Below are 23810 nucleotides of genomic sequence, written 5' to 3' on the forward strand. Positions count from 1 at the left end.
AGTAAAATACGTCCAATTGTGCAGGCTGTAAAAAAAGACTGAGAATGAGCACTGCTATCTTGCTTAATTAGAAATAGGCACCTTAACACATGGGCTTCTGATCTTAAGTTTACTGTGTACTACGCTGATTATTGAGCATATTCAAAGCTGATCTTTATGTAGCCTCATCACCTATATCTGAAGACACAATAGGGCTGATTGTTCTTCCAAATGTAAAGCAGCTTGATTTCACTGATTACATGGAAACCCAAATAGTGAGAACATCAATATTTTTCACTGTTGGTGTTTTCTGCTAGGCTTTTTATTAACATTTGAGACCAAATTGTTTCCTTTGGTATAGAAACAGAGCTCCCTTTGTGGCCAGTGAGAATGGTATGCACAGATTTGGAGAGGAGATGTGGAAGCCTCAGTTATCTAAGTTCTGATTGTCATTTTTGGCTTTTCTAAGAGTACTCGTAAACAAATGTAACTTAAAACCATTGTCCTTTCCATAAGGGAAGTCACACGAGGAGCAGCTCACACTACTGTTGCCCAAGGCTTACACTGCAGTTGTATCTGAATCAGAGTTCTGTTGTGCTGGACGCTGAACATGCATAAGCACGGAAAAAAGATTCATGTTGTCTGTCTAGAAGCAATTAGCTTTCCATTGCTGGTAGCTGGAGAGAAAGGAACCACCATGTCTGTCAGTGGTCCTAAGGCAACTGATTTCCTTAAGGTTTCGATATTGTAATTCCATCTCTTTAAGACAGAAGGAGGGGAAAAAACCAGTGGCTAATTGAAGGTAGTCTCCTACAAAGCAGCGAACAAGACCAGTTCTTTATTTCTTTCAAAAACCAAGTGAATCTGTAAAAAGAGAAACATTCAAATGGATCCAAGTCCCATCACAGGTATTAGTTGAAGAGCCAGAAATAATGTATTCTCAAAGTTTAAGAACTTTTGTGGATGTTTTGCCTTAGGTAATTTTGCACATTCGTCTTAAAGGTATTTTCATGTGGTCACCTCATGTACAGGTTTGAATGAGTTTGACTTGCTTCACTGTCCAAAGCCTTTGCAGTTCCACAGCAACAAGTCTGTGTAAATATTTGAAGTTGTGAACTGTTTTAGTACTTGGAAACCTCCAGCTGCCCTCGGTTGTAGCATTTATCCGAGTGCAGCACCAAGTAGCAAATTAGCTTCCCAGCTAACATTGACTAGTTTGGACAGTTAAAAGTAAATTGGTTTTTGTTGAGCTGATTGTTTTAAAATTAAGCCTCCGAGCACGGAAAGAATCAGCAATGCTGGAGGAGATTCAGCCCGTCTTCAAAGTTATGACAAGTCAGGCACTTGGCAGTTTTTACAATGACCTATATTTTAATATGGGCTATTGGATTATTTCTAAAGAGGCTTCTTAGCCATAAAAGAATTATGCTCATTGGCTGGGCTGTGGCAAAAATACAATTGAATTAAGGACTGAAATAATTTAGGATCCAGCTGGACAAGTTGTCCCTGCGGCTGAGCAGTAACAGATGTATTAAGCATTGGAAATTGCACAGAAAAAAAGATATAATTGATCTAAGGTAACCTCACTACTTTGTATTAAATAAATCAATGCTGATAAGCTGAAAGGTTAGAAGCAAGACGCTGAATTGAAGGAAGGTGGAGCTGGGAAAAAACAAGTCTAGGTAAAAGAAGTTAACTTTTAGGTCCTAAATGTGGTAGGGACTGTGGACACTTGAGCTCCGTAAGTACACGGGCTACGAGTTTCCACATCGGCAGGAGCGATGGGGAGTGTTGGGGAAGAGCGGAGGAGAGAATATCAAACTGCACATCCTTGCAGAAGAGACACATCTGCTGAGGAAAAAAGTCATAATTAACCACCTCTATGTTCATTTGTGCAGCTAAAATAATTTGTCACTGAGAACCATAAGTGACCACAGTCCGCACTGCCTCACACACATACGTACCTGTCAGTACCAGGGAAGGCTGCGCTGTGACAACCACGTTACACAGAGCAGTTGATGTCTTAGGAGTGCAGCGTGTGTGTGTGGACAAAATTTACGCAGTGACAGCAACTTCACATAAACTCGTGTATGTATTTAATGTAGATGAGTAGTAGAAGACAGGGTTTCCCCGTAGTTACTCACTTAACTTCTGATGCCTTTTCTGTATTTTCAGGCTAGGCAGAAATGGTTTCATAGACATTAACTTTGTTTCGCAAAGAATGAAAACGTATGGAAAAAACACTTGCATAATTGCTTTGAGTGCACTTAAGAGTGAGCGTGTGCTTCCATGACTACTGGAGCTGAGAGAGGCACATACTGGGCAGGGGCAGCGTTGCCCCGAGGCGGGTGCAGCAGCGAGTTCTGCTGCCGTGTGTCCCGCGGAGCGGATCCGGGTGCCGGGATGGGGCGGCGTTTGCCCAGCTCGGGGCTCCCGAGGACGCGTCTGGAGAGGAAAACTGCAGCGCTGGGGCTGCGCTGCCCGGGTGGCCGTGCCCTTCGGGCGGGCGGGTGCCCTGCCGGGCGGCGGGGCGTGCCGGGGGAGCCCCCCCGGGCAGGCAGGGGCTGCGGCAGTGCGGTGGCAATGGGCTGCGGCAACGGGTGCCAATGGGGTGCGGCAGGGTCCCCGGGGAACGGGGCCGGGCCCTCCCCGCGCGCCTGCCTTGCCGTACAGCGCCACCTGCCGGCCCCGCGGGGGGCTCACGGCAGCGGGGTGTCCGCTCTGCTGAGCCCCGAACCCCGGGGGGGCGATTCAGGGGAAAGCGGATTTTGGCTTCCGTGCCTGTTCTCGTACTCCTGGCAAATAACTGGAGGCCTCGGAATAGTCTAGATCTCAGTGGCTATCTGCAGAAATTAAACACACCTGCTTTGAAAGTAAAGAGACAAACTTCCTTCATGATGCAGCAAATATGCTGATTTAAAGCATATATTTGAGACTGGTGAATGTCAATATTAAAAGCCAGTCCTGGCTGCAAAGTCAAGCAATCAGAGTTTAGGAAATGTCAAGGTAGCGTTTCAGTTAAGATTTTGCCGTTGGCATAGGAGAACGGCAGAGCCGACGTCGGAGCGTGGCGGCGCCCTGCCCGCCAGCCTTTGCGCGCACCAGGCATCTGCTGCCTTTGCCTTTTCCAGGAACTGAAACTTTTCTCACCTACTGATTCCATGTGGATTTCCTAAAGCCAATACCAAATTTTGCCCGATTGCTTCTTGTCCTGAGCAGACAAGAATCTCGGATGTAAAAGGAAGTGGAATGAAAATGCCGATTTTGAAGTTAGATGTAGATTTTAAGAATTGGTTGTTTCTTTGTTAATTTCTTACCCCCATTCCTTTTTCTCTCTTCTGAGTTGATCTCAGTGAAACACGGTTCCAGTCCCTGCTCTTGGGTCTCTGTACCCCCTATGGGGAGAAGGAGAAAGTGGGTCAGAGCTGCAGGGGCAGCAGCAGGACACGGTGTTACTGGAATGAGTAGGAGGCCGGGAACAGCAGTGCTGGAAGCTTCGTGCTGTGCTTCTGTGGTACAATAACACAGCTCTGATGGCCCACTAATTCAGTTTTTTTACTTTTAGGAACCACTAAGGCAGTACTGATGCTTCCTTAACTGTGCTAGTTCATTATCATACAATGTAATTATCCGATTCTGGTATACAGTTTGTAGGAGCTGTTTTCTGGGGCCTGTTTCTTGACAGATATACCTGATAATTCAGCTTCCAGAAATGTACATTGAAAGGTCTGATTCCTGTGCTGAATAAATGATTACTTGTATTTTGGTGGGGTCTGGGACCCTGTTACGATATGGTCTGTGACATGTCTAATATAAGGCCAGTCCAAGCCCTAAAGAATCCAAGTTTTTTTTAAAACAAACAGAAAAAAACCCCCAAGCAAACAACTAAAAACCTACAAAAATAAACAAACCAAGCACAAAAAAACCCAAACAAACCAAAAACAAACAAGAAAAAAACAACCAACCAACCAACCCAAACCACCGAAAAACCCCAAACAGATACGAATATGTAATAGACTCCAGTCAAAGTCCTAACCTCTTTGGAGGAATTTGGATGTAAGCTGGAATTTGGCAGCTCTGGAGGCTTTATAATTGAAAATACCAAATACGACCCTGGTAGGAGCTTTACCCTGTCATTGCTGAAATTAACGTTAGGCTGCATCACTGGGATTGACAGAGGCTTTCTGCCTTCTTGTTTAATGATGTATTTCCTCTTAGAGGAAAACTGTGGTGGTAAAACTCAGCAAAGCCAACAATGTGTTTCATAAACAAATTCACTTCCTTCTTCAAACATTGCTTCATTCAAGAGCAATACTTTCAAAATTCCTTTTAGTGCTGGATCTTTAATTGGTTCCTTTTGCGGGAACGAAGCAGCCGTGCTTTTAATCCCCCTTGAAGTCTGCTGAATTTGTTAAAATCTACCGCGTTGTCTCCTGTTGGGAATGCATCCTTTACTGAACTGCAGCGAGGGAGCGACCTCCATAACATACACCATGTAGGACTTAATTGGGAGTTTATTAGGAAAACCCCACATGTTTGGCCTTTAATGGTGAGCATTTGCCTGTAATATGTAAAAAAAAATCACCCTTAGAGGGATGCAGTTGAGTTTCAGGATTGTTTAATGGTTTTTAAAACAAACAAATGAGGGAGACCTGTTCCCGGAGTGAGGAGACCTCATGTCATTGGTCTCTGGGAAAGCCTCAGCGGCTCTGCTTCTCCCAGCAGCTCATGTAGTGAGACCCGAGGAAGGGGTAAGAGGGCACTTCCATTTGTTTGACATTCAGCATAGCTGTTGCTGCATTTCTTGATTTCTTGATTTTTTTGCTTTTCACATTCTACTGTGATGTACAGATGCAATTTGAATACAGTTCTTTTTATTGAGACGATACAATCTCTTTGCTTCCAGTTAGTAAGTGTAGTTATTTGAAATGAAAATGTGTCTGTGTTACTTCGAGTGTTTAGTGTTCTTTACTGAGAATAGACAGAAATGGAGCGGGTGAAGGTACAGGAGAAGCAATATGATCTAAATGATTCTGCGGCTTAAGACTGAGCACTCACTAACTACATCTGAGAGGAACGCGCACCCGTTTGTGAAGTGTTTCAGCAACTGAAAGAACTAAGTTCTGTTTATTATATTCTGTAGGAACAGCTGAAATTCAGATTGCTAGTTGCCACATATTCATTGAAAGAGTTATGCAACAAAAGTTACCGTGATTTTAGAATTAATATTGCCTGGAAAAGCATTAATATTTCCTGCGGTTTAGGCTAGCAGTTTGTTCTCCCTCTCTTTTTGATATGGCTTAGAATTTTTGTAAATATTTTTCTGCAGTCAGGGAGCAGAGGACACAGCACATGATTGCGACTGTAAAGCAGGAGCGGTCCGGCTAAAGCTGCGGAAGAAAGTCTGTGGTGTAAGCCAGGGCTGAGTGTGTGCAATTAAAACTATTCATTAAGTGGTCTCTCATTTTACATGACCGGTGTGGTATCTTCCCAAGGGACTGAGGCACATTCTAAGGAGGGAGGACATTGTCCTCGTCGCACCGACAGTCCTTTCTTGGTACATTGTGACATCCTTTCTGTGGACTGTGTTTGTCACTGTGCTGTGTGAGAGATGTGTGCGTAATGAATCCAGTGGAAATAAACAGTGTTTTCCCCCTTATGAATATTTGATTTATGATTTATTTATCCACCCAGACTTAGACTAATAGCATGTCAAATGCTGCCTGTTTGTTTTCCTGTTGACATATTTCCATCAGCACTGCCTTCTGTATTATGGACAGGAAAATATTAGCAGACTTATAAAACAGTGGCTTGACGAGCCCAGTTCTTTGATGTGAGCTAGATGGACTCCGCTTGGGACAATAATACGAGATTAGGTGAAGGGGAGGGGGCTTTTGTCTACTGTGAAATTGTTCACATTAGACTGGAAGAAGAGTAAATTGAGACTGACCGACTCCAGCAGAAGGTCAGAACTGACCGGTGCTGCCGGGGCAGAGTTGTCTGTGTCACTGTGTCACTGTACGGGGACCTGAGTTCTCCTTCCTTTGCGCCTCAGCATGCACCAAATCATGGTGGAAGGAATCAGGCTTGATATCACTGGAAATACCTAGTTGACAGCAGGCAAGTCAAAGATTGCTGCAGATAAGAAGTACAAATACAGGGAAAAAGATGCTGGAAAAGTCTAAATGCACCATCTTGCCATAAATGATGAAATCTGTTTAATCTGTGCTTTTTTGTGATCTGATGTTGAGTTCACCATCTCGCATCTGGAGAAAAAAAAATAATCAGTGGCAGTGTTAAAGCAAAGAATCTCAAATTTGATTATGAGGTTTGGGACACCACGAGCACCCAGGAGTAGTTCAGTTAATGAGGAGTCAGAACCCTTGTATTTCTCTCTCTGCTGTGCTGGTACCCTCCTGTGTAACTTGTGGCAAGCTTTCCTATTGCCTTGTGTATTTACAAACCGGGAAATATCCAGGAAAGCCAGACACTCATAATCTGTGCTTTATAGAATGCTTTGCTAGCTGTTTCTTCTGTGAGAGCTGTGAAATCCATTGTAATAAAATGAATTATACTGGAGAGTTTTGTCAAAGGTGTCTCCTGTTACTTGTTACCGTATGAAGGGCTGGTTCTCTTTGGTCCACATAGTATCTTTTCTACTAAAAGAGAAGTTTCCTCTATATGAAGCATAGGCGTTTGCCTTTAAAATTGTCAATAGCAAAAGTAGAAAGGATGGCTCCTGCTCCTTATTTCAGAGGTTGTTTTACATTTAGTGTAGCTTTGAGTTAATAGTAGTTCAAACCTGCATTCAAACTGCATAGGTGAAAATGCTGCTGCTTCACTCTCCCCAGTGTATATTGACAATACACTTTTCTGCTTACAAGAGACAGGCTGTCAAAGACATATGATTGAATAGCATTATGGAGGTTGGCATGTTTTCATTCAAAAGACCAGCATACAGAATCTAAACATTTGAAATGATTTCTGCTTTGAATGGCTGCTGTAGTTCATGGCGGGTTATCTCCCCTTTCAAAGGCTTCCGGCGGTGGGGAAACCAGCTTTCCGAAAACCTGCTGACGGTTCTGCTGTGACTCCTTCGAGTCTGCTACACTTTTTCCTGTTCATTTCTTCTTTACGTTTTAAGAAAACATTTTGAATTTTCCTGCAATCTTTGATATCAGGAGATGTGAGCAGAAGCACAGACTTCGGTATCTAATTGTGCACTTGGCCTTATCTTTGTCTGCAAGGCTGATGTTTACCTTTGAAAAGGAAATTATTCTTTTTGAACAGTCAGCTTCTGAGCTTTCATCATGAGTCTCTAATTCGTAGTGCTTTGCTCCTAGTGCACTGTCAGATGCTTAGTGAAGTTTTACAAAGATAATGTCCTTAACAAAGGGGAAGTACTTTATTTTTTAGAAGAAGAAAGCTCTTTTTAACAATAAACTGATCAAAATGTTCTCGATAAACTGGGCTTTTAAACTCAGCAAAGATAAAGCTAAGACACTGCTGTAGGTTGGAATGAGCAGTTATAGGAAGAGAGAAAGGGGAAAGCTGGTTAAGGAGCAGTTCTTTAGAAGGGGATCTAGGGCTTAGAGATCAGCGACAGCTGTATGTGAGCGGGCAATACCGTGTTGTTCCAGAAAAACCAAGCCTTATGCTGGATTTGTATGCAGGAATATTGACTGCAAACTATACAAGCCTTCTAATCTACTGGGAATGGTAGGACCGGAGCTGAAACGCTGCCTCATGCTTACAGGAAAATAAACACAAGTCCAGTAAGTGCAACCCATGAGGAAAGAACGGAAGAGGTTTTGCTTTTGGTTTAAGAAAGGCGGGCTGGGAGATGCAAGAGTGGAACAGGCGGGATGATAAGCTCTGGGTACATGTATGTACAGATATAAGTAGTTACCCTGCAGATAAGTAGAAATGAATTGGTTCTCCTTGAGTGCGGTGACTCCAGCAGCAGAGGTATACAGGTTCTACCAGTAGAAATCGTCAAGCAATGGACTAGACTGTACGGCAAGACTGGGCAGTCATCCGTGGCACAGGCCTTTAACAACAGGTTTAATCTAATGAATTGTCACTGTTGGGTATTCTTGCTAATAACGAATCCACAATGAGACATGAGCTAAGTAGCATTCTCAAAATGCCTCAGTTTTGCTAGTGATTCCTAGAAAATACAGATCTCCAGTCTCCTGTAAAAAACCCATAACTGGTTTGGATCACTCCTGTTGTAGTACTGTTGCACTGCTAAACTGAGTCTCATGCAGCCATTATCAAGAGATAACACGCTCAGGGAGACTTCTAGAAACCAGGGAAACTTGCTCACTTTTACCTATGCCCAGTTTAGAACAAAGCAACGAGCATGAAGGTGTAGCTTCAAAGGTGAGCCGCATGTAAATCTCATTTTAACATGCAAAAGAAGATTTTCAACAGAATGTTTTCTAGGTAGTTTAATAAAAACTGATGAAGAAAGTTTAATATAATTTCCTTTTAGCACATGAAAATGTGTAATAGCATGGAAATGTAGAATAATCATGATGTGAGGCTAGAGGAAGGGCATATATTTACTTTCAACCTGTTGTGGGGCTTACGAAAGGGGGCTTACAGAAAGACAGCAGTAGGTAGTGCCTAGTGAAGGTAATGAAGTATTTCCTGTTATAATATTGTAATGTGTCTCTAATTACTAGTATTATTGCGTGCTTTTAATAAGGACCCAGTATCTGATTGATGCCCAGCAGATTAAGCATACACTTCAGTGCTTAGCAGAGTTGGGTCCTTAAACGACCCTTCTCTATTTCCTTTGTCGTGGCACTAAAACCTGCCGCGCTTCTTGAACTTTATCTGGGTAAGTGCCGCATACCGTATTTATATCAGACACATTTTTTTGTTTGCATTTTGGCTTTATGAAATGTCAGAATCAATCTTATACTAATGAAATGTCCAAATTTCATCTCAGCTATGAACATAGCTGCTAATCCTATAAGGTGTTTACTTTCTGCCTCTCTGGCTATGTATAGTAACAGAGAGTCTGCCAACTTAAGCACTGCTGACAAACGTCTCCCTGCTGCTAGTCAATCTAATAAATGTTATTTCCTTGAGTAAAGATTTGAAATAAATTAATTAAATGTCATTAAAATCCCTTGCAACCTTTGACAAGTTTGCTCTTACTGCAGGCCAGTAAAAGTAGGTATCTGAATACAGCATGTGCCCCCTGAATCCCACCCAATTTTTGTTTTAATCTTACAATTTCTTAACTTTAATCGTAGTGGAATGCAACTTGCGATGCTGGTGCCTGCACAGGTATGCTGCTCCAAGGGATGCATGACTGAGAGGGAAAGTGTGAGCCAAAGGACACTGATCGGAGTCCAGCCTTCCTAGCAAACCATACAGAGTATGTGATCACTTGTAGTTACAAACCTCCCAAACCTTTCTTAAAAATCAGTCTTAAAATTTTTCCTGTGGCATTCTCAAAGTGAGAGTCGTGTAATTCTCAGCCTGAAATCCTCACTGGAGTCTGTGGCCAAACCGTGCACAGGCAGACTGTCCAAAGGGCGTGGGTGTGTTTATATATGTAATGACAGACTTCTACATTAAGTTTCTGAGCCTCAGGCCCTGATTTTTCACATCCATACATTCTGAGTAGGTCTTGGCACCTATGCAACCACCACTAGAAGCCTGCTCAGGCAGAACGGTATGTTTATTTGCGCTAACATCGCCCCTGAAGAATTACCCAGGAACAGGGCTTTCCTTGGTGTGCTGACTGCCACAGGAAAAAACCATTTTAACAGATCTGTGGTACCCAAAGAACACTGTATGTTGGATGGGAATTGCTGGGCTGGGGACAGATGTGGCCGAGCAGCCGTTCCCCTGTGCAGCGGTCATTAGGGGTTGAACAGGCAGGGCACACAGTCGTCTTGCAAACTGTTTGGGAACTGCTGAATGTTCCCTGTCCCCACGTTATGGAGCAAACTGACAAGGGAGAGCACTTAACGCTTACAGGAATGTTGTGGGAATATGATTTGGTGCATTACTTTTTCTGGCGTAGGCGAGTGTGGTACCTCTGACTGATGCTACACAGCAGTTGGCTGTGGAAATAGGAGATCAGTTTTCAGATGTTTCTGGAAGCGTTACTGTTCCTCACAGTTCTACTGGTGGACAACAACCAGCCAGAACTATGTGGTTTTGGCAGTTTAGAGCCAGGTCTCACAGCAGCATGATCTGACACGAAATCTGGATGTGTTCTATCTATTTCTGCTTTTATTTAGGCAGTGCCACCGATACAGTGAAGGAAGTACAAATACAGTTGTAACTTGGAGCAGAAGACCTTTGCCTCAGAAATGGACCTCTGCTGTGGCCAGCGGCGGCCTTCCTTAAACAAATTGATCAGGACTTACCATATTCGTATCTTCCTTGTTCCGGGGTGAACATGGACGGTCCACTGCCCTAGGTGACCTGCCGTGGCCTTTCATGTGTTCAGAAACAGGAGTTTAGCTTTTAAAAACTGTGAATGAGATTTATTCACAGTGTATGTGCAAACTTAGCAGAAAACATGAAAAACAGCAGCTCACGGGCCTCTGTTCTTGAGAGTTAGTTGCTTCCCTCTTTTAATAGACTTGTCCGCATCTGATTCTCACCCTTGTACAGTTAAGATTGCTGCAGTTTCTATGTGCTTTACAGTGTCTTATTTTGGTATATGCGAAGGATTTATCATAAAATCCATATTACAGCTTGACAGAGGAGTACCAGTTAAATAGATGATGTTTCCTATGGTGACATGGGACCCAATATACCTTTCTAGCTCTACCATGCACGACTCAAAGTGATCCTTAAGCATCCCATTGAACTGAGAACTCGCACCTCAGGAAGTCTCAGGCAGAAAGGTGTCATCCCTCAATGCCCGATTGAGAACCATTTTCTGTTTAGTATTTTTAACCTTCTCCTTCTGTTTAGTTCCTGCTCTGCCACTTAATGTGATGCCTGTTTATTGCAGGCTGCTTTTAGTTTGGTCCTTTTAAAGGCTCCCTGAGGCACAATGATGCCTAGAAATTAATGTATTCCCTTCCCGCACATCAAGCAGATGTGTGTATATTGAGTTAGTGTCTCTAACGCTTAGCTGATTTCTTTTCAGAGCATAGTTGAATCACTGCTATATACCAAACCCCTTTGTTTGTGGCCTTTGCTCCTTAAACTATTGGAGTATGTAGATTTATATACACAATATTTTTAGCTTTAATTACACAGCGCTTGCGTGACTTGCAGGTTTTTATAAAATCACTAGTTCTGAATATGCTGTGCTGTTGGGCACCGTAGTGCTGCAGTTGTTGAATGTGGCTGGATTCAACAGGACCACGAGTGAGGCACCCTTGGCATTCCGAGGACTTGAAGTGATTGTCATGTTCAACCACCTATAGTTTTCTTACTGGTTGGAATAGAAATTGTCTTTGAAAAGGTTACTGCTGGCTGAAAAGCTGAGGACTTTGGTTAACATGCTGGGCAAAAGCATCCTGCCGAGGAATTAATATGTATTCCAGCGAACTGTACAGCCGGATTAGGGTAGCTCCTCCTTCTCCTTCTCTAAAGTGAGAGAAAACGCTCTCCTAATGTTCATGTTACACAAAGCCGTTACTTCTCAGCTGTGGTTGAGGTCACTCATTTTACCTGTAAATAGCAATGCTTTGTTTTCTGTCAGAAGACGCTGGCATCTGTCCACATACCTATGAATCTTCGTTGTGTTGTATGCCCTCTTGCTGAGTTAGTCAGCACAAGTGACTCTTTGGAAGAGGGAGTCCTGTCCTGCTTTTCTGCTCTTACCATAAGCAGAAGTGCCATCACACTCAGAACTAGAAACGCCAGCTGCAGGTGGCCTTGTGTTTACCAAGGTAAGAGGTCATCAGCACGATTTCCTGGAAATCCCCCCAGCCCCTCAAGGTAGCCAGAGTACCCTGCCCACTGTACTGAAAAGATTCAGCTGTTCATGTGAAGTCTGTTAAAAATATAGATTTATTTTAAACGTGTGAAACATCAGCATAGGCACAATTATAAACACAGAAAGATTAAACATGGCAATGAACTTGCAAACAGACAACGCAAGCAATAACTTCAGAGGCAGAGGTTACCATGTCATGTAAGAAACCCACTGAAAATTGGTTACTTTTGGTACTAGACATTCTAGACTTTGCTCATCTTAGTTTTAAGCTGAAAATATCCTGTCATTCCACCCCTTCCCATTTTTTATTGACAAGTTACTTGCGTAAACATTTATATATTTTAAATACTATATAAAGTGCATTCAGGTGAAGGATGGAACAAGGTCAAGGCCCAATTTGCAGTGCACTAGAGGGGACAGAGGCAAAACATACTCAAATCATCGACTAGAAAGAGCTTGGCTTTGAATCAGATTCTAAGAACATATTGAGTAATGACACATAATGCAAAATGGTTTCCAGGAGACAACTTCAGAGTAGATACTAACTGCTAGAACTATGGCTTGACAGCATATTTGCCTTCTAAGTTTTGCAGAGCAAGGTCACATTCCTCTGTTGATAATTACTAGAATAAAAATATGCTTGTTTGAAATAGTCCTCCGAATGTGATCCTGAACAGTTGTTACTGTAAACAACATTCTGTTTATTTTCAAATAGTTCATTAATTCTTGGTTCTTACTGTATGCAATTTCCTGTAGAATGTGAGGTGCATGTTGGAATTCCAATTAGAGTTTTGTTGTTAGAAGTGCAGCCATTTCCATCTTTAACTAGCCTTCAAGCCTACAGCTGTTTCTCTTAACAGCATCAGCATGTCTTGTTCAAAAGCTTAGTCTTTATAGTTCACAAGTAGTTAAGGGAAATCTAAGGGCAGTTAAAAGAAAACACCAACTTCAACTCTCAGCTTCTTCTAACTCATTTGTGTCTCTCAGAAACCTGAGGAAGGCTAAGGGATATTGTAAATTAAAACCCTGTGGTTTTTTTCTCCCTTAAGAGCTGTTTGGGAGGTAGAGGAACTGAGCAGCACCAAAAATTCCTCTTGTTTTTCACAAGTGGACTCCTCAGTCTCCTTTCTGAGATGTGACTGCAGAGCCTCTTGCTCCTCTTAGCACATCTGTTACTTTTGTGGAAGTATGAACTTGGAAGACATGAACAACATTCCCAGTATTGGGATACTGACATCAAGGACAGAATAGTTACAGTGTTTTTTCCCTTACACTCAAACAGGAATAACTCCTCCTGATAGGAAACTTTTTTTTTTTAATTGTAACTTCCATCTCTTTTTTATATCAATTGTGCTTATGAATAGCTAGGAAAAAAATCGTGCGGAATTCAAGAGCTGGATTCTTTAACTCTTCTCAGTCATCTTTTTTGTCAGAGGTACTTGAGTTATCCTCGTCATTGCTTTCAGGGCAGACTTTATTTCTTGCAATCGGTGTTGTTTCTGAGACTGGGATGGCACTCTTTGTAACTGGGCTGTCATTTGACTCAATGCCATCTTCGTCCAGCATACCTGAGTGGTATCTCTGTAGCTCTAGGTATGTAGTAAACAACTTGGCATATACTGGATGCGTGAGCGCATAGTTCTTGAACTCATCTGAAAAATATATTAAAAAAATACAGATACTATAGTGCAGCAACAAAATAAAAGAAAATTTCAGTGCCTGATCCTTTTCCTGAAGCTGATCTGCAGTTAATTTCATCTGAAGCATCTCAGGCAAGTCACACAAATTACCTATGTCTATGCTTCAACAGTGTTCCCCAGAAACAGGGTATGAGAACCGTCAGATAATTTCAGGGAGAAAAAAGGTAGGAAACTCTCACTGTCAAAATGACTATTAGTACTCTTCACTGGAAAGGATGTAACTTACCATAGGACAGCTTCTTAGTTTCATCTGCATCTATTTCTTTAAAGAGCATAGAAACATCAAGGTCGGGCACCCCCAGAGCCGCTTGAATGATATGAGCAAACTCTTCTTCCGTTACAGTGCCATCCTCATCTGCATCAAAGAGCTGGGAAAGACATGACGTGTGGAAATACTTCAGCATCAGTTTGCCCATGAACCTTCTGTGCACATCACCCACCCATGTTAGGTTTCTAGTATTCAAGAGGCAATCTGCAAACAGTGCCTGGGATTTGAAGAGACTGGCTGCATCTCAGCTACTTTCTCTTGCAAAAGATTTCCTGTATTTTCTCCAGAATAAGACTAAGCAGACACTTAGCAAAGCAATGTACATGCTATGGTTGGGATATATCCTCTAATAGGAAAAGAGTGTAGTAAACCTGCAGCAACAAACAAACCTCATAGCATTAGTGCAGTAATAAAACTCAGACAAAACTGACAGAAACAAAACATAAACAAAGGTTTATGTTAATTACCACCATGAGCTATGTGAAGGGCCTGCTGGATTCAGCCACTGTATACTGGAACGTCTTGGGTTTTAGTCTGCATTTTCATTATGGTACATCTGCCATCAAATTAGACGTGCCATAGTTCATGCTCTGATGTAAAATACCTAATTTTTAGTACATGTGATCTGTCACGCACTAAGGAATTATTGCAATTAACAAGGAATTAACTGGCACGCAGGCAGTAGATGTACGCGGATCATCCCATCCTTCTCAGCAGTGTGACAGTGAAGCACCTGCTGTGAATCCGCCCCTGGAGAAACATGGGAGGCGGGCGGCTGCACTCCTCAGGTTCATGCAGCTTCCCCGGTGCGAGGAAAGTACATTTAGCTGCAGAGATGAAAAGTAGCAAAAGGAAAACCATAGCTCCATTTCAGACTGAAACAGGCTTTTACCAGCTGAACAAGTCGTTTCCTGCTGAAGCTGGGAATTAAAGCAAATTACTAACTCTAGAATCAGTGCAACTGTTAAGATACTGACGAGTATAGTCTAAAACATAGAACAATCTGTAGTGATAAAATATCCCCGAAACAGTCAAAGTCCCTTCAAACAGCTGTAGCGCTTATCTGTTAAGCAGCCAGTGGATATAATGGGTTGCCACAAAAATTCTGGTACTTCCTGAGAACGCATCGGTACTAACAGGCATCCAGTTGAAGATGAGCATGATCTCAAGATATTGTTCAATATGGTTCCTAAGAACAGATTAGTTGGTAAAGTATCTGAATCTATGTCAAAGATCTACTAAAAAAAAGTCACTCAAGCGTGTTCCTACTCAGGGATTCACAACCTGGGCACCCTGGTCACATACTAGCTGCTTGTACCCGAGATCCGAAAGGAGCTACTGCTTCTCGCCCGCTTGTACCATCAGGACACCACAGTACAGGCCAAGAGATGATCCTGGGGCAGTCCAGTTTTGGATGTGCCAGTCCCAAATAGCCCTTCTTGATTTTTTTTTATTCCCCTCTCCCCTTTGTTAACAACAGTGACCCACAAAGAGGATGTTGCTCCATCTATTGTCGACTTGTGACATTGAAGAATCACAGCAGAAAAAAACCTCAGGCAAAAAAACCGCAAATGCTGCTGAATCATTTCTGGAGTTAGCCTGCCAAGTTACATATTCATTAGTGCCTTCACATGGCTTTTGAAACCCTTTTCTGTGAAGCTGATGCCTGCAATTTTCTCCCTCCCCTTCACACACTAAATGTCAATTGGTTTAAGAGTATTACTCACGTTTGCATAACAGATTGAAGCTATAAACTTATGATTTGAAAGCTAACAGATTTACAGTCAGTCTTGATTTGTCAGGTTTGTAGATTTACACTAAATTGAACTTACCTTAAATGCCATCCGAATAGTTTCTTCTGTGTTGGCTGGGTTACAAAGAATAGACAAACCAATTACATACTCTCTGAAGTCAATGGTGCCATCTCCATTCTGTAACCAAAATATGTATGGCAGTAGAGTTAATATAGCAAATCACTTTGAAAGCTGTTCTATAAATCTACTACACAACATTCACTAAGCCAGTGTACAACACTAGAGGTTTTTTTTTTCTAACTGCTTACTAAATATATGTAGTACTAGGGCTGAAGTAGAAATATGCATATTTTCAATAGCTAGAATTTGGGTATCAATTTCTATATTATAAACAACCAAACAAGATTTAAAACAACGTACAGGTTGTTCTTTAGTACATGTCCTCTCAGAAGTCTCTAACAAGAATTGGAATAGATGTATTTAAGGCACCTGCAAGAATTCATGTAGCACTGACTGAAGTTCAGAGACCAATGCAACATCTTCTAATAAACAGGCCAACAGTGAGGCTGTTGCCTTGAGTTAATTCTTCCTAAGAACCTTCAGTGATAAAATATATGCCAGTGAACGTTCAGCCTGAAGAAGCAGTAAATCTACGTGGTCTGTCTGAAGCCTTTCTTTGAAGCAAATGCATTGCCCTACGTGCTATTTTGAAGCCAATACACTGCCCTACCTTTTAAGCCAGAAATGCGATGAATTAATTATAACTGCCTTTCTGATAATATCAGTTTTGATCTGAGCAAACATTTTAATACGTTTAATTCAAAGCTACATCAACAAAATGTTTGAAGCTTGCTTTGATGGGATTCGTGATTAATTCTATGTAAGCTGTATTATATTTGCAGATAGAGAAAATGGCAGATGCCGATTGAAATATATGCTTAAGTTAGTAGCGTTCCTGTGATCAGACTAGAAAGTTTCTTTAGGGTTTTGGGAAACATCTGGTCTGGGGAACAACCTGCATATAAGCATGAGGTGAAGGGACATGGAATAGTTAATGAAAGCATAGTAGAAATTACTAGCAGCTCATATTTGGGAACATTCACAATAACGGCATTCATCAGAAACATTTTAAAAGCAAACAGAAGAGTAAAACTGATTTCCTTTTTGGATAATGTGTTGTGCAGTTCAAGAAAAAGATTTCTGAAACAGTGGACTCCCTGGGTCTGGGGACAGCACAGAACCCTTCGGGCCTGGAGAGAGCTGGGGACAGCACAGAACCCTTCGGGCCTGGAGAGAGCTGGGGACAGCACAGAACCCTTCGGGCCTGGAGAGAGCTGGGCACAGCACAGAACCCTTCGGGCCTGGAGAGAGCTGGGGACAGCACAGAACCCTTCGGGCCTGGAGAGAGCTGGGCACAGCACAGAACCCTTCGGGCCTGGAGAGAGCTGGGCACAGCACAGAACCCTTCGGGCCTAGAGAGAGCTGGGGACAGCACAGAACCCTTCGGGCCTGGAGAGAGCTGGGGACAGCACAGAACCCTTCGGGCCTGGAGAGAGCTGGGGACAGCACAGAACCCTTCGGGCCTGGAGAGAGCTGGGCACAGCACAGAACCCTTCGGGCCTGGAGAGAGCTGGGCACAGCACAGAACCCTTCGGGCCTGGAGAGAGCTGGGGACAGCACAGAACCCTTCGGGCCTGGAGAGAGCTGGGCACAGCACAGAACCCTTCGGGCCTGGAGAGAGAGCTGGGGACAGCACAGAACCCTTCGGGCCTGGAGAGAGCTGGGCACAGCACAGAACCCTTCGGGCCTGGAGAGAGCTGGGCACAGCACAGAACCCTTCGGGCCTGGAGAGAGAGCTGGGGACAGCACAGAACCCTTCGGGCCTGGAGAGAGCTGGGCTCCTGGGGACACATCACAATTCTGTTTGGCGCTCTCCTGGCCACTCCTAATGCCCCTGAGCACACCGACCGTAACGTTCCTAGTTTGGGCTTTCCGCGGCTGAACAGCGGAAGATGAGCTTGTCAGTGCAGAAATGCTCATGCTGTTTGTAGAACACATTGAAAATCCTGGATTCTATAAAGTAGGAATTTCTGTTACTGAATTTATGCCTAAAGATAGTCCTTTTTAAACAAAACATATGTAATATGAGTTCAGTACTAACATTTCTTTATCAAGCTATCTGTCAGCATTCAAAACTGCTAAAATACAATTTTCTTTAGCTTTCAAAACCAATTCAGGACTGGTTTGCATGGACAACTTACTTTCTCTATATTGATAGTCTAACCAATCTTTTTTGAAGACTTGCAATCCTCGAACATCTTGTACTTTAAATGCCTGTGAATTTTAAGGAAACTTTTAGCAAAAATATGAATAGTCTCTAACTTACTTACATGTGTGTAAGACGTATAACTTTTGACATTTTTTAATTACTAGAAAAGGACAATGTTCTATTATAAATGCTATTTTATTTACAAATCTGTGGTCTGACTGTGCTGCCGAGTTTGACTTTATTTTGGCTACATCATAGTTCTCATAACAATAATAGATCTCACTTTAATAATGCACCATTATAAACCTAAACTCCTTAAACAACTGAAGCAAGAGTGTAGATAATAATTTTTCAGAGTTCCATGGGATATTATTTTTGGACAGTTTTATATAAAGTATTCTTAGCAAAGGATTGTTTGATGCCATTACAATATTTTTTAAATGTATTTTTAAAGTTAAGAATAAGTATCACAGGAAAAGAATTGGGAAGTAAACATTACATAAGATAGGCTCATTTAAAAAAAATTTGGAAATCAGTTAACACAGCTTTGGCTGTACATGGTCATATTACTTTCATTAAAGTGCTAAAACCCACTAATCAAACCCAAGTGCAATCTGACGCAGAGAACTCCAGCCACCTGAGCAGGAAATAAACTCACTATACTCGCGAGAGCACGTGTGACTGGCCGTGCTGGCCGGGACGCCGGCAGTCCTCCAGGTGCTCTGGCACCCCGATGCAGGGCTGTTGCTTGCAAAGAGATGGGGCTTAAACTGAAAATGCACTAAAGCCTCCAGTGCTCCTGTGGCACCGCTGCAAACAAGCACTTGCTATAGGCTTTCTATGCAGATCTGGCTGTGTTTGCAGCCTGTGCACCCAAAAATATTTTAAGGAAGCAATATATGAGCTGAGCTCGTATAGCAAATAGCAAAGTAGAACATCAATATTTATCTATTGGTATTTGTTACACAAAATAACCAAAACATAGTGTAACCTCAACAGCCCTTGTTTTCTTTAAGGTTTTTCTGTTACTATTTTCACTATAGCATGCTATGGTAACTAGGGTGGTGGTTTTTTTATATGATATAGTAAATCTCACATTTAGGGAAACAAGAAAGTTTGCATTGTAGTGAACAGTCTCCATTTAGCGTTGCACAAGGAGACAGGGCGAGATAACCTGACTTACGCAGCTGGCAAAGCTTTCTGCAAGACAGACACAGTCAATAAGGTTTGAAGTGCTACTGCCCCAAAACCTTTTTCTCACTGTGTAAAGTAACAGGAAAAATCACGTGTGTGTGTGCGGGCACCGGTCATTCCTGTTCTGTCTGCTGACGAAAACCCTGAGTCACAGTCCACAGAGCAGCCACAACTGGACTTCTTGAGGAAGAACTGCAGATGCACCTCTCTTGTTCCTGGCTCATCATCTGAGAGGCTATTTCTGTAACTCCAAAATTTCCACCGTCTGTTGCTACATGCAAGTTCTAACTAGTCAGAAAGGGAAATTCTGCAACAAACCTGATAGGATGGTGCTCACCTAGAGGTATCGCACTTCCCTCGTGCTCTGTTTTCTATTACTCAGAGCCCAAATGCCACTCTGTGCTTTTCCATTGAATAACTGGGAGAGGGGTGAATGCTTTTAGGAAGGAATTTACCTCTTTTGGGCCAATATGAATATTTTTACTGTTTCTGTCACTCAGTTTGGTATTCAACAGAGAGCAGAAGGGAAAAAAGTCTGGGCAAAAATTGTAAGTTACTTTTCCCAAGTTGCAAGTAAAAGGTTTCTGCAAGTATACGAGGGAGGAGAACTCATCAGTTTCGAAAACACTGTTTGCCAAGCGTACCTGAAACATTTAGAAATCAGAGCTATGGAAAATTAGAAACAAACCCAAACCATAGTACCCCATTAATACTCAGCTGCCCTGCAGGCGTCCTGTGGTTCTTCGCAGTGAGTCCCCGTGCGGGCTCTCGCTGCCGCGAGCGTTCTGCAGGCTGCCCCTCCGCCCCGCGCTGCGTTCCAGCCAGCACACACCCTAGATCATTTTCTTTTAAAGCAGCACAGCCCTGCAGAGAAATCTGCCTTCTTTCTTTGCAGTGCAAGAACTGTTTTCTTCAACTATGTAAACCTTAATTCAGAGAAATGTACCTTTGACAGTTCATGTTATTCCTTTTACTCAAAAATTGACATACTGGACAGAACTGCAAAACTAGCTTGAGTGGGGTGCTGCACCCTGATAAAATTTAACTCGGATAGCCAGAGGTTGATTTTGGCTGTCTGTCTGCTATGTGACTGCAGTATTATGGCAAGCTTCTCTAAATATAAATGTAGTGTTTTAAGTTGTTTTCATTACAACTACAATAAGGCTTCAAGGAAGGAAAAAAGATTAGTTAATAGAACTGTAGGAAGGAGAAAAGGGCTGTGTAAGTAGCCTTATCTAAGTCTTCAGTTTTGTCCTGGCCAGCAGGTGGAACTGACCACTGAGGTTTTGCTTCAGCAGACAAGCATGAAAAAGCAGAAGTAGGAAGAAATTAAATGTGATTATGTAAATTCATTGATCATTATAGTTATCACGACTCTCATGGTTTTCCCCTTGTTAGAAATAACTGCACAACTGCCTTCACTAGTGATTGCCTTCAGGCAGGCAGAGCTTTATTCCAGCTTAGTGAATGCTGACAAATCAGAACAGTAACATCACAAAGCAACACCAAACTTAGGAGCTTTTTATAGAACAGTTGTATACAAGCCAACGTACGTGAAGAAATAACTCAGCTTTGATTGTTCAACGTATTCTTTTCACTTTGGAGTCTAGAGATCGTTTTCTGAGACAGATGTAAGCAGCTGTCCGACTGACAACTTACAGAAACCCTTCCAAAAAGCAGAGTGAGGCATGCACAAGAGCAATCACAACGCTTCAGGCTGAGCTGTCTACCAGTAGCTACCTCTGCCCTAGAACAAAAGATTACAGTTCTATAGTACGGGATCATAGGTGTCCATGTGTATCTTCCAGATGAAACTCATTCTTCTCTGTTATGCCTTCACGAATACATGGTCAGCTGCAGCCAGTCTTCGATGGTCACTTTGATCTGTCCATTTCCATCTCGGTCCAGGGACTTGAAAGCCCGGAACATGCCGTCCAGTCGTACCAAGCAGCTGATGAAGCTGTTGAAATCCATGCTGCCATCCTCATCGGCATACCTGCGCACGATGACCCGGCAGAGCTGTTCGTTCAGGTGGAACCCTGCAGCCTTCAAGGCATCTGGCAGCTGAGCTCTCCCAACAGTGCCTGACTGATTGGTATCGTACTGCTTGTACACACCTTGCCATTTCTTGATGTTGTTCCACAGGTACTTAAACTCTTCAAAGCCCAGTTTGCCATTGGTATCAGTGTCCATGACGGCTACCATGCTACGGCATGTGTCTAAGCTGAAGCCATTGGTCTTCAAGTCTTGATGTCTGGAAACCACTTTGTTCAGGATGTCCCTTAGCTCTGTGGCACACACTTCCATATCATCTCCAGCCAGCTGGGCAAAAAGGCGACGAAACCGTCTGATCTCCTCGCTCTCACAGGCTTCCACATTTGTAAAATGACTGTGGGGAGCTGGAGGTGGCTCTGGATTATACTGAGCTGCTGCTTCACTTATAAGATTGACGAGACCTCCAACAAGTCCTCCAAGATTCCCTCCCTGTCCGCCTCCTGTTAGAAGACCTCCAAGGCCACGTGCAAGGCTCCCTCCACCGCCACTGCCACTTGCTCCACTCAGCAAAGCTTTCGCGAGGAACATCGCAGATTGTTTGCAGGAGTTACTCAGAGATCTAGTGCTGCTTTAACTCTCCGAAGCAGTGTTGTGTCTGAGCTGGGTGTGGGCAAAACACAGCTTATATCTGCATGCTTGGGCTTCACCTTGTCTGTGCATGTCTCCAGCTGCCAGAGTTACCTCACATCTCAGTAGTTTCTCTTTATTGTTAATACGCCTCTCTTTCTTCTCTGCATAGTTAGCTTGATGTGATTTGAGGAGTCTCAAATCTCAAAAAAATAACAATGAGGCTGAAAGCCACAGAGCAAAAGTCTCAAAATACCTGTGCTCCTAATTAAAGCAATTTGAAGAGAGCCCAGCCACATTAGTGTGACTCTTCCTCAGTTAGGCTCATCTCCTTAAAGATGAATGCAGTGAAAGGTTGCTAGAGCCTTGTCTGTTCTTGCAGTCTTTTATGCCTTCAACTTCTTAGTGAATTGAGTATTACATTCCTAATTGGAGTGACTGACATTGTTGTGCCAGATAGGGAAAGTGAAAGGAATTTTGGTTGCCACACCATATTTCTGTTGCATGTACTTCGCTTCAGAACTTGGACTACATGTTAATAGGAGGCAGTGATGCAAGGCGGGGAGGTGAGAATGAAGAAAGAATGAGTACCTAGCTCTGCTAGGGCTTCAATGCATGCAGCAACTAAGAAAATATATTTGATTCCTCTATTGTAGAGCTTGTAAAACCTTTTTATGTGGAAAAATCCTGGAACGGTTTTAATCAGCATCTACAAGACAATGACATCCCAAGGACGGGTGTGCTGCTGAAGCTAACTTGATCAGGAAGCGTGATGCTGAGTTGGGAGAGCTCCTATGTTAAAAAACAACCTCCGGTTCACAAGCCCTTGCAGTACAATGTACTGCTCGCGCTGGAGCACATATTGCTTGCCTAGAAGTAAGATAATTCTATGCTGTGCTCTAGTTACTGACACTTCTGGAATAGCCAGAGGGCCACATCCACAAAGCAGTTTTTCACATCTTCAGAGAGAAGTAGAAAATGGGAGAGATCACCACTGACTATGGAGGAAACCCTAAATGATCAGATTAGCACAGAGCCTCCTTTATGGCTGGAGATAGGCAAGAGGTGAATCCTTCTAGTGTCTCATAGCACCCTTCACAAACACTGCAGGAGCATACACTCTTGTCAGCTTCAATCTGCCTTACATTATTTTCTTACAACTATATCAGTTAATTAGGCTGTCAGAGTGTACATAAGATCAAAATCTGGGGTAGGCAGAAGGAAATGTTCAGCCATTACCAGCATGAAGATAATCATCTGATGGTGGTACAGCAACATGGCCCAAGAGATGACTGCCAGCTAACAAGTTAAAAACTGACCAACCTTCATCAAAACTTAAGAAGGAAACTTTAAGACTCGCCTATATTGCCTATAGGAATTGCTAACCAAGAAGCATTTACCAAGGTGGACATAATGAATTCAATACACTTTTCGGATGTGATTCTTAATAAAACATTGTCAACAAGATTTCCAGTCAGTTAACGAACTACTTACCCTGTCAAAGAGTAGAAACAGCTCCCTGAGGACATCTGAAATAGGCAGCTTTAAGTACTCTGCAAATTCCTCAATTCCAATTCTTCCCCCTTTGGAAGCACTTGCAATAGCGGCAAAGGTATCCAGCTGCTCTCTGACATGATTCCATTTTAGGCTACACAAACATGAGGGAGAGGAAATATTTCTGTACAGCAGATCTTGGACAGACGGAATTTCAGCAGAAGTTATTACAGTGTTCAGGGACAAAAATAGCAAAATAGAGCATAGGCATACAGCATTAGAAATGCTGTGTTTCCAGCCTGAAATGTTACATGAAATCAACAACTAAGGACTGCTCCTCCCGGTTATTAATATTAAAAACAGGCAGTTGTATGCGTGGGTATGTCAGACTTCCTTAGAGTAACTTCCCAAACCTAGATTCATCTGTCCAGTAACTAAGCTAGTCTAACAGAGGGCTTTTCATTGCCATAAATCCACATCATGCTCTGCGGTGAATATTTCCTAACTCAAGAAGGGAATAGGTCTCAGCTCTATTAGCTAACTCTCTACCCAAACGCTACTGTTGCTACAGCCTGAGAAGTCTCTGATCTCTCTGCAGAAA

At 42.7% G+C, this 23810-nt stretch overlaps 2 protein-coding genes across 2 annotated transcripts in view; both read right to left on the reverse strand.

Moving 5' to 3' along the window:
* Positions 1 to 12987: 12987 nt before the first annotated feature.
* LPCAT2 (lysophosphatidylcholine acyltransferase 2) overlaps positions 12988 to 23810 on the reverse strand; it is a 29218-nt gene continuing 18395 nt past the window's right edge. Inside the window, exons 11-14 of the mRNA XM_080352181.1 lie at positions 23210 to 23363; positions 15709 to 15807; positions 13835 to 13976; positions 12988 to 13560 (exon numbers count right to left, since the gene is read on the reverse strand). Coding sequence (XP_080208307.1) covers positions 13322 to 13560; positions 13835 to 13976; positions 15709 to 15807; positions 23210 to 23363 — 634 coding nt within the window. The 3' untranslated portion in view covers positions 12988 to 13321. The remainder of the gene's footprint in view (positions 13561 to 13834; positions 13977 to 15708; positions 15808 to 23209; positions 23364 to 23810) is intronic.
* On the reverse strand, positions 20930 to 21676 carry LOC308044965 (calpain small subunit 2-like; the record flags this gene model as incomplete). The annotated part of the gene is made up of 1 exon (XM_080351958.1): positions 20930 to 21676. One exon carries the CDS (start codon positions 21674 to 21676, stop codon positions 20930 to 20932), a length of 747 nt encoding a protein of 248 aa, XP_080208084.1.

Source organism: Nesoenas mayeri, assembly GCF_963082525.1.
Source record: "Nesoenas mayeri genome assembly, chromosome: 12".
Lineage (NCBI taxonomy): Eukaryota > Metazoa > Chordata > Aves > Columbiformes > Columbidae > Nesoenas > Nesoenas mayeri.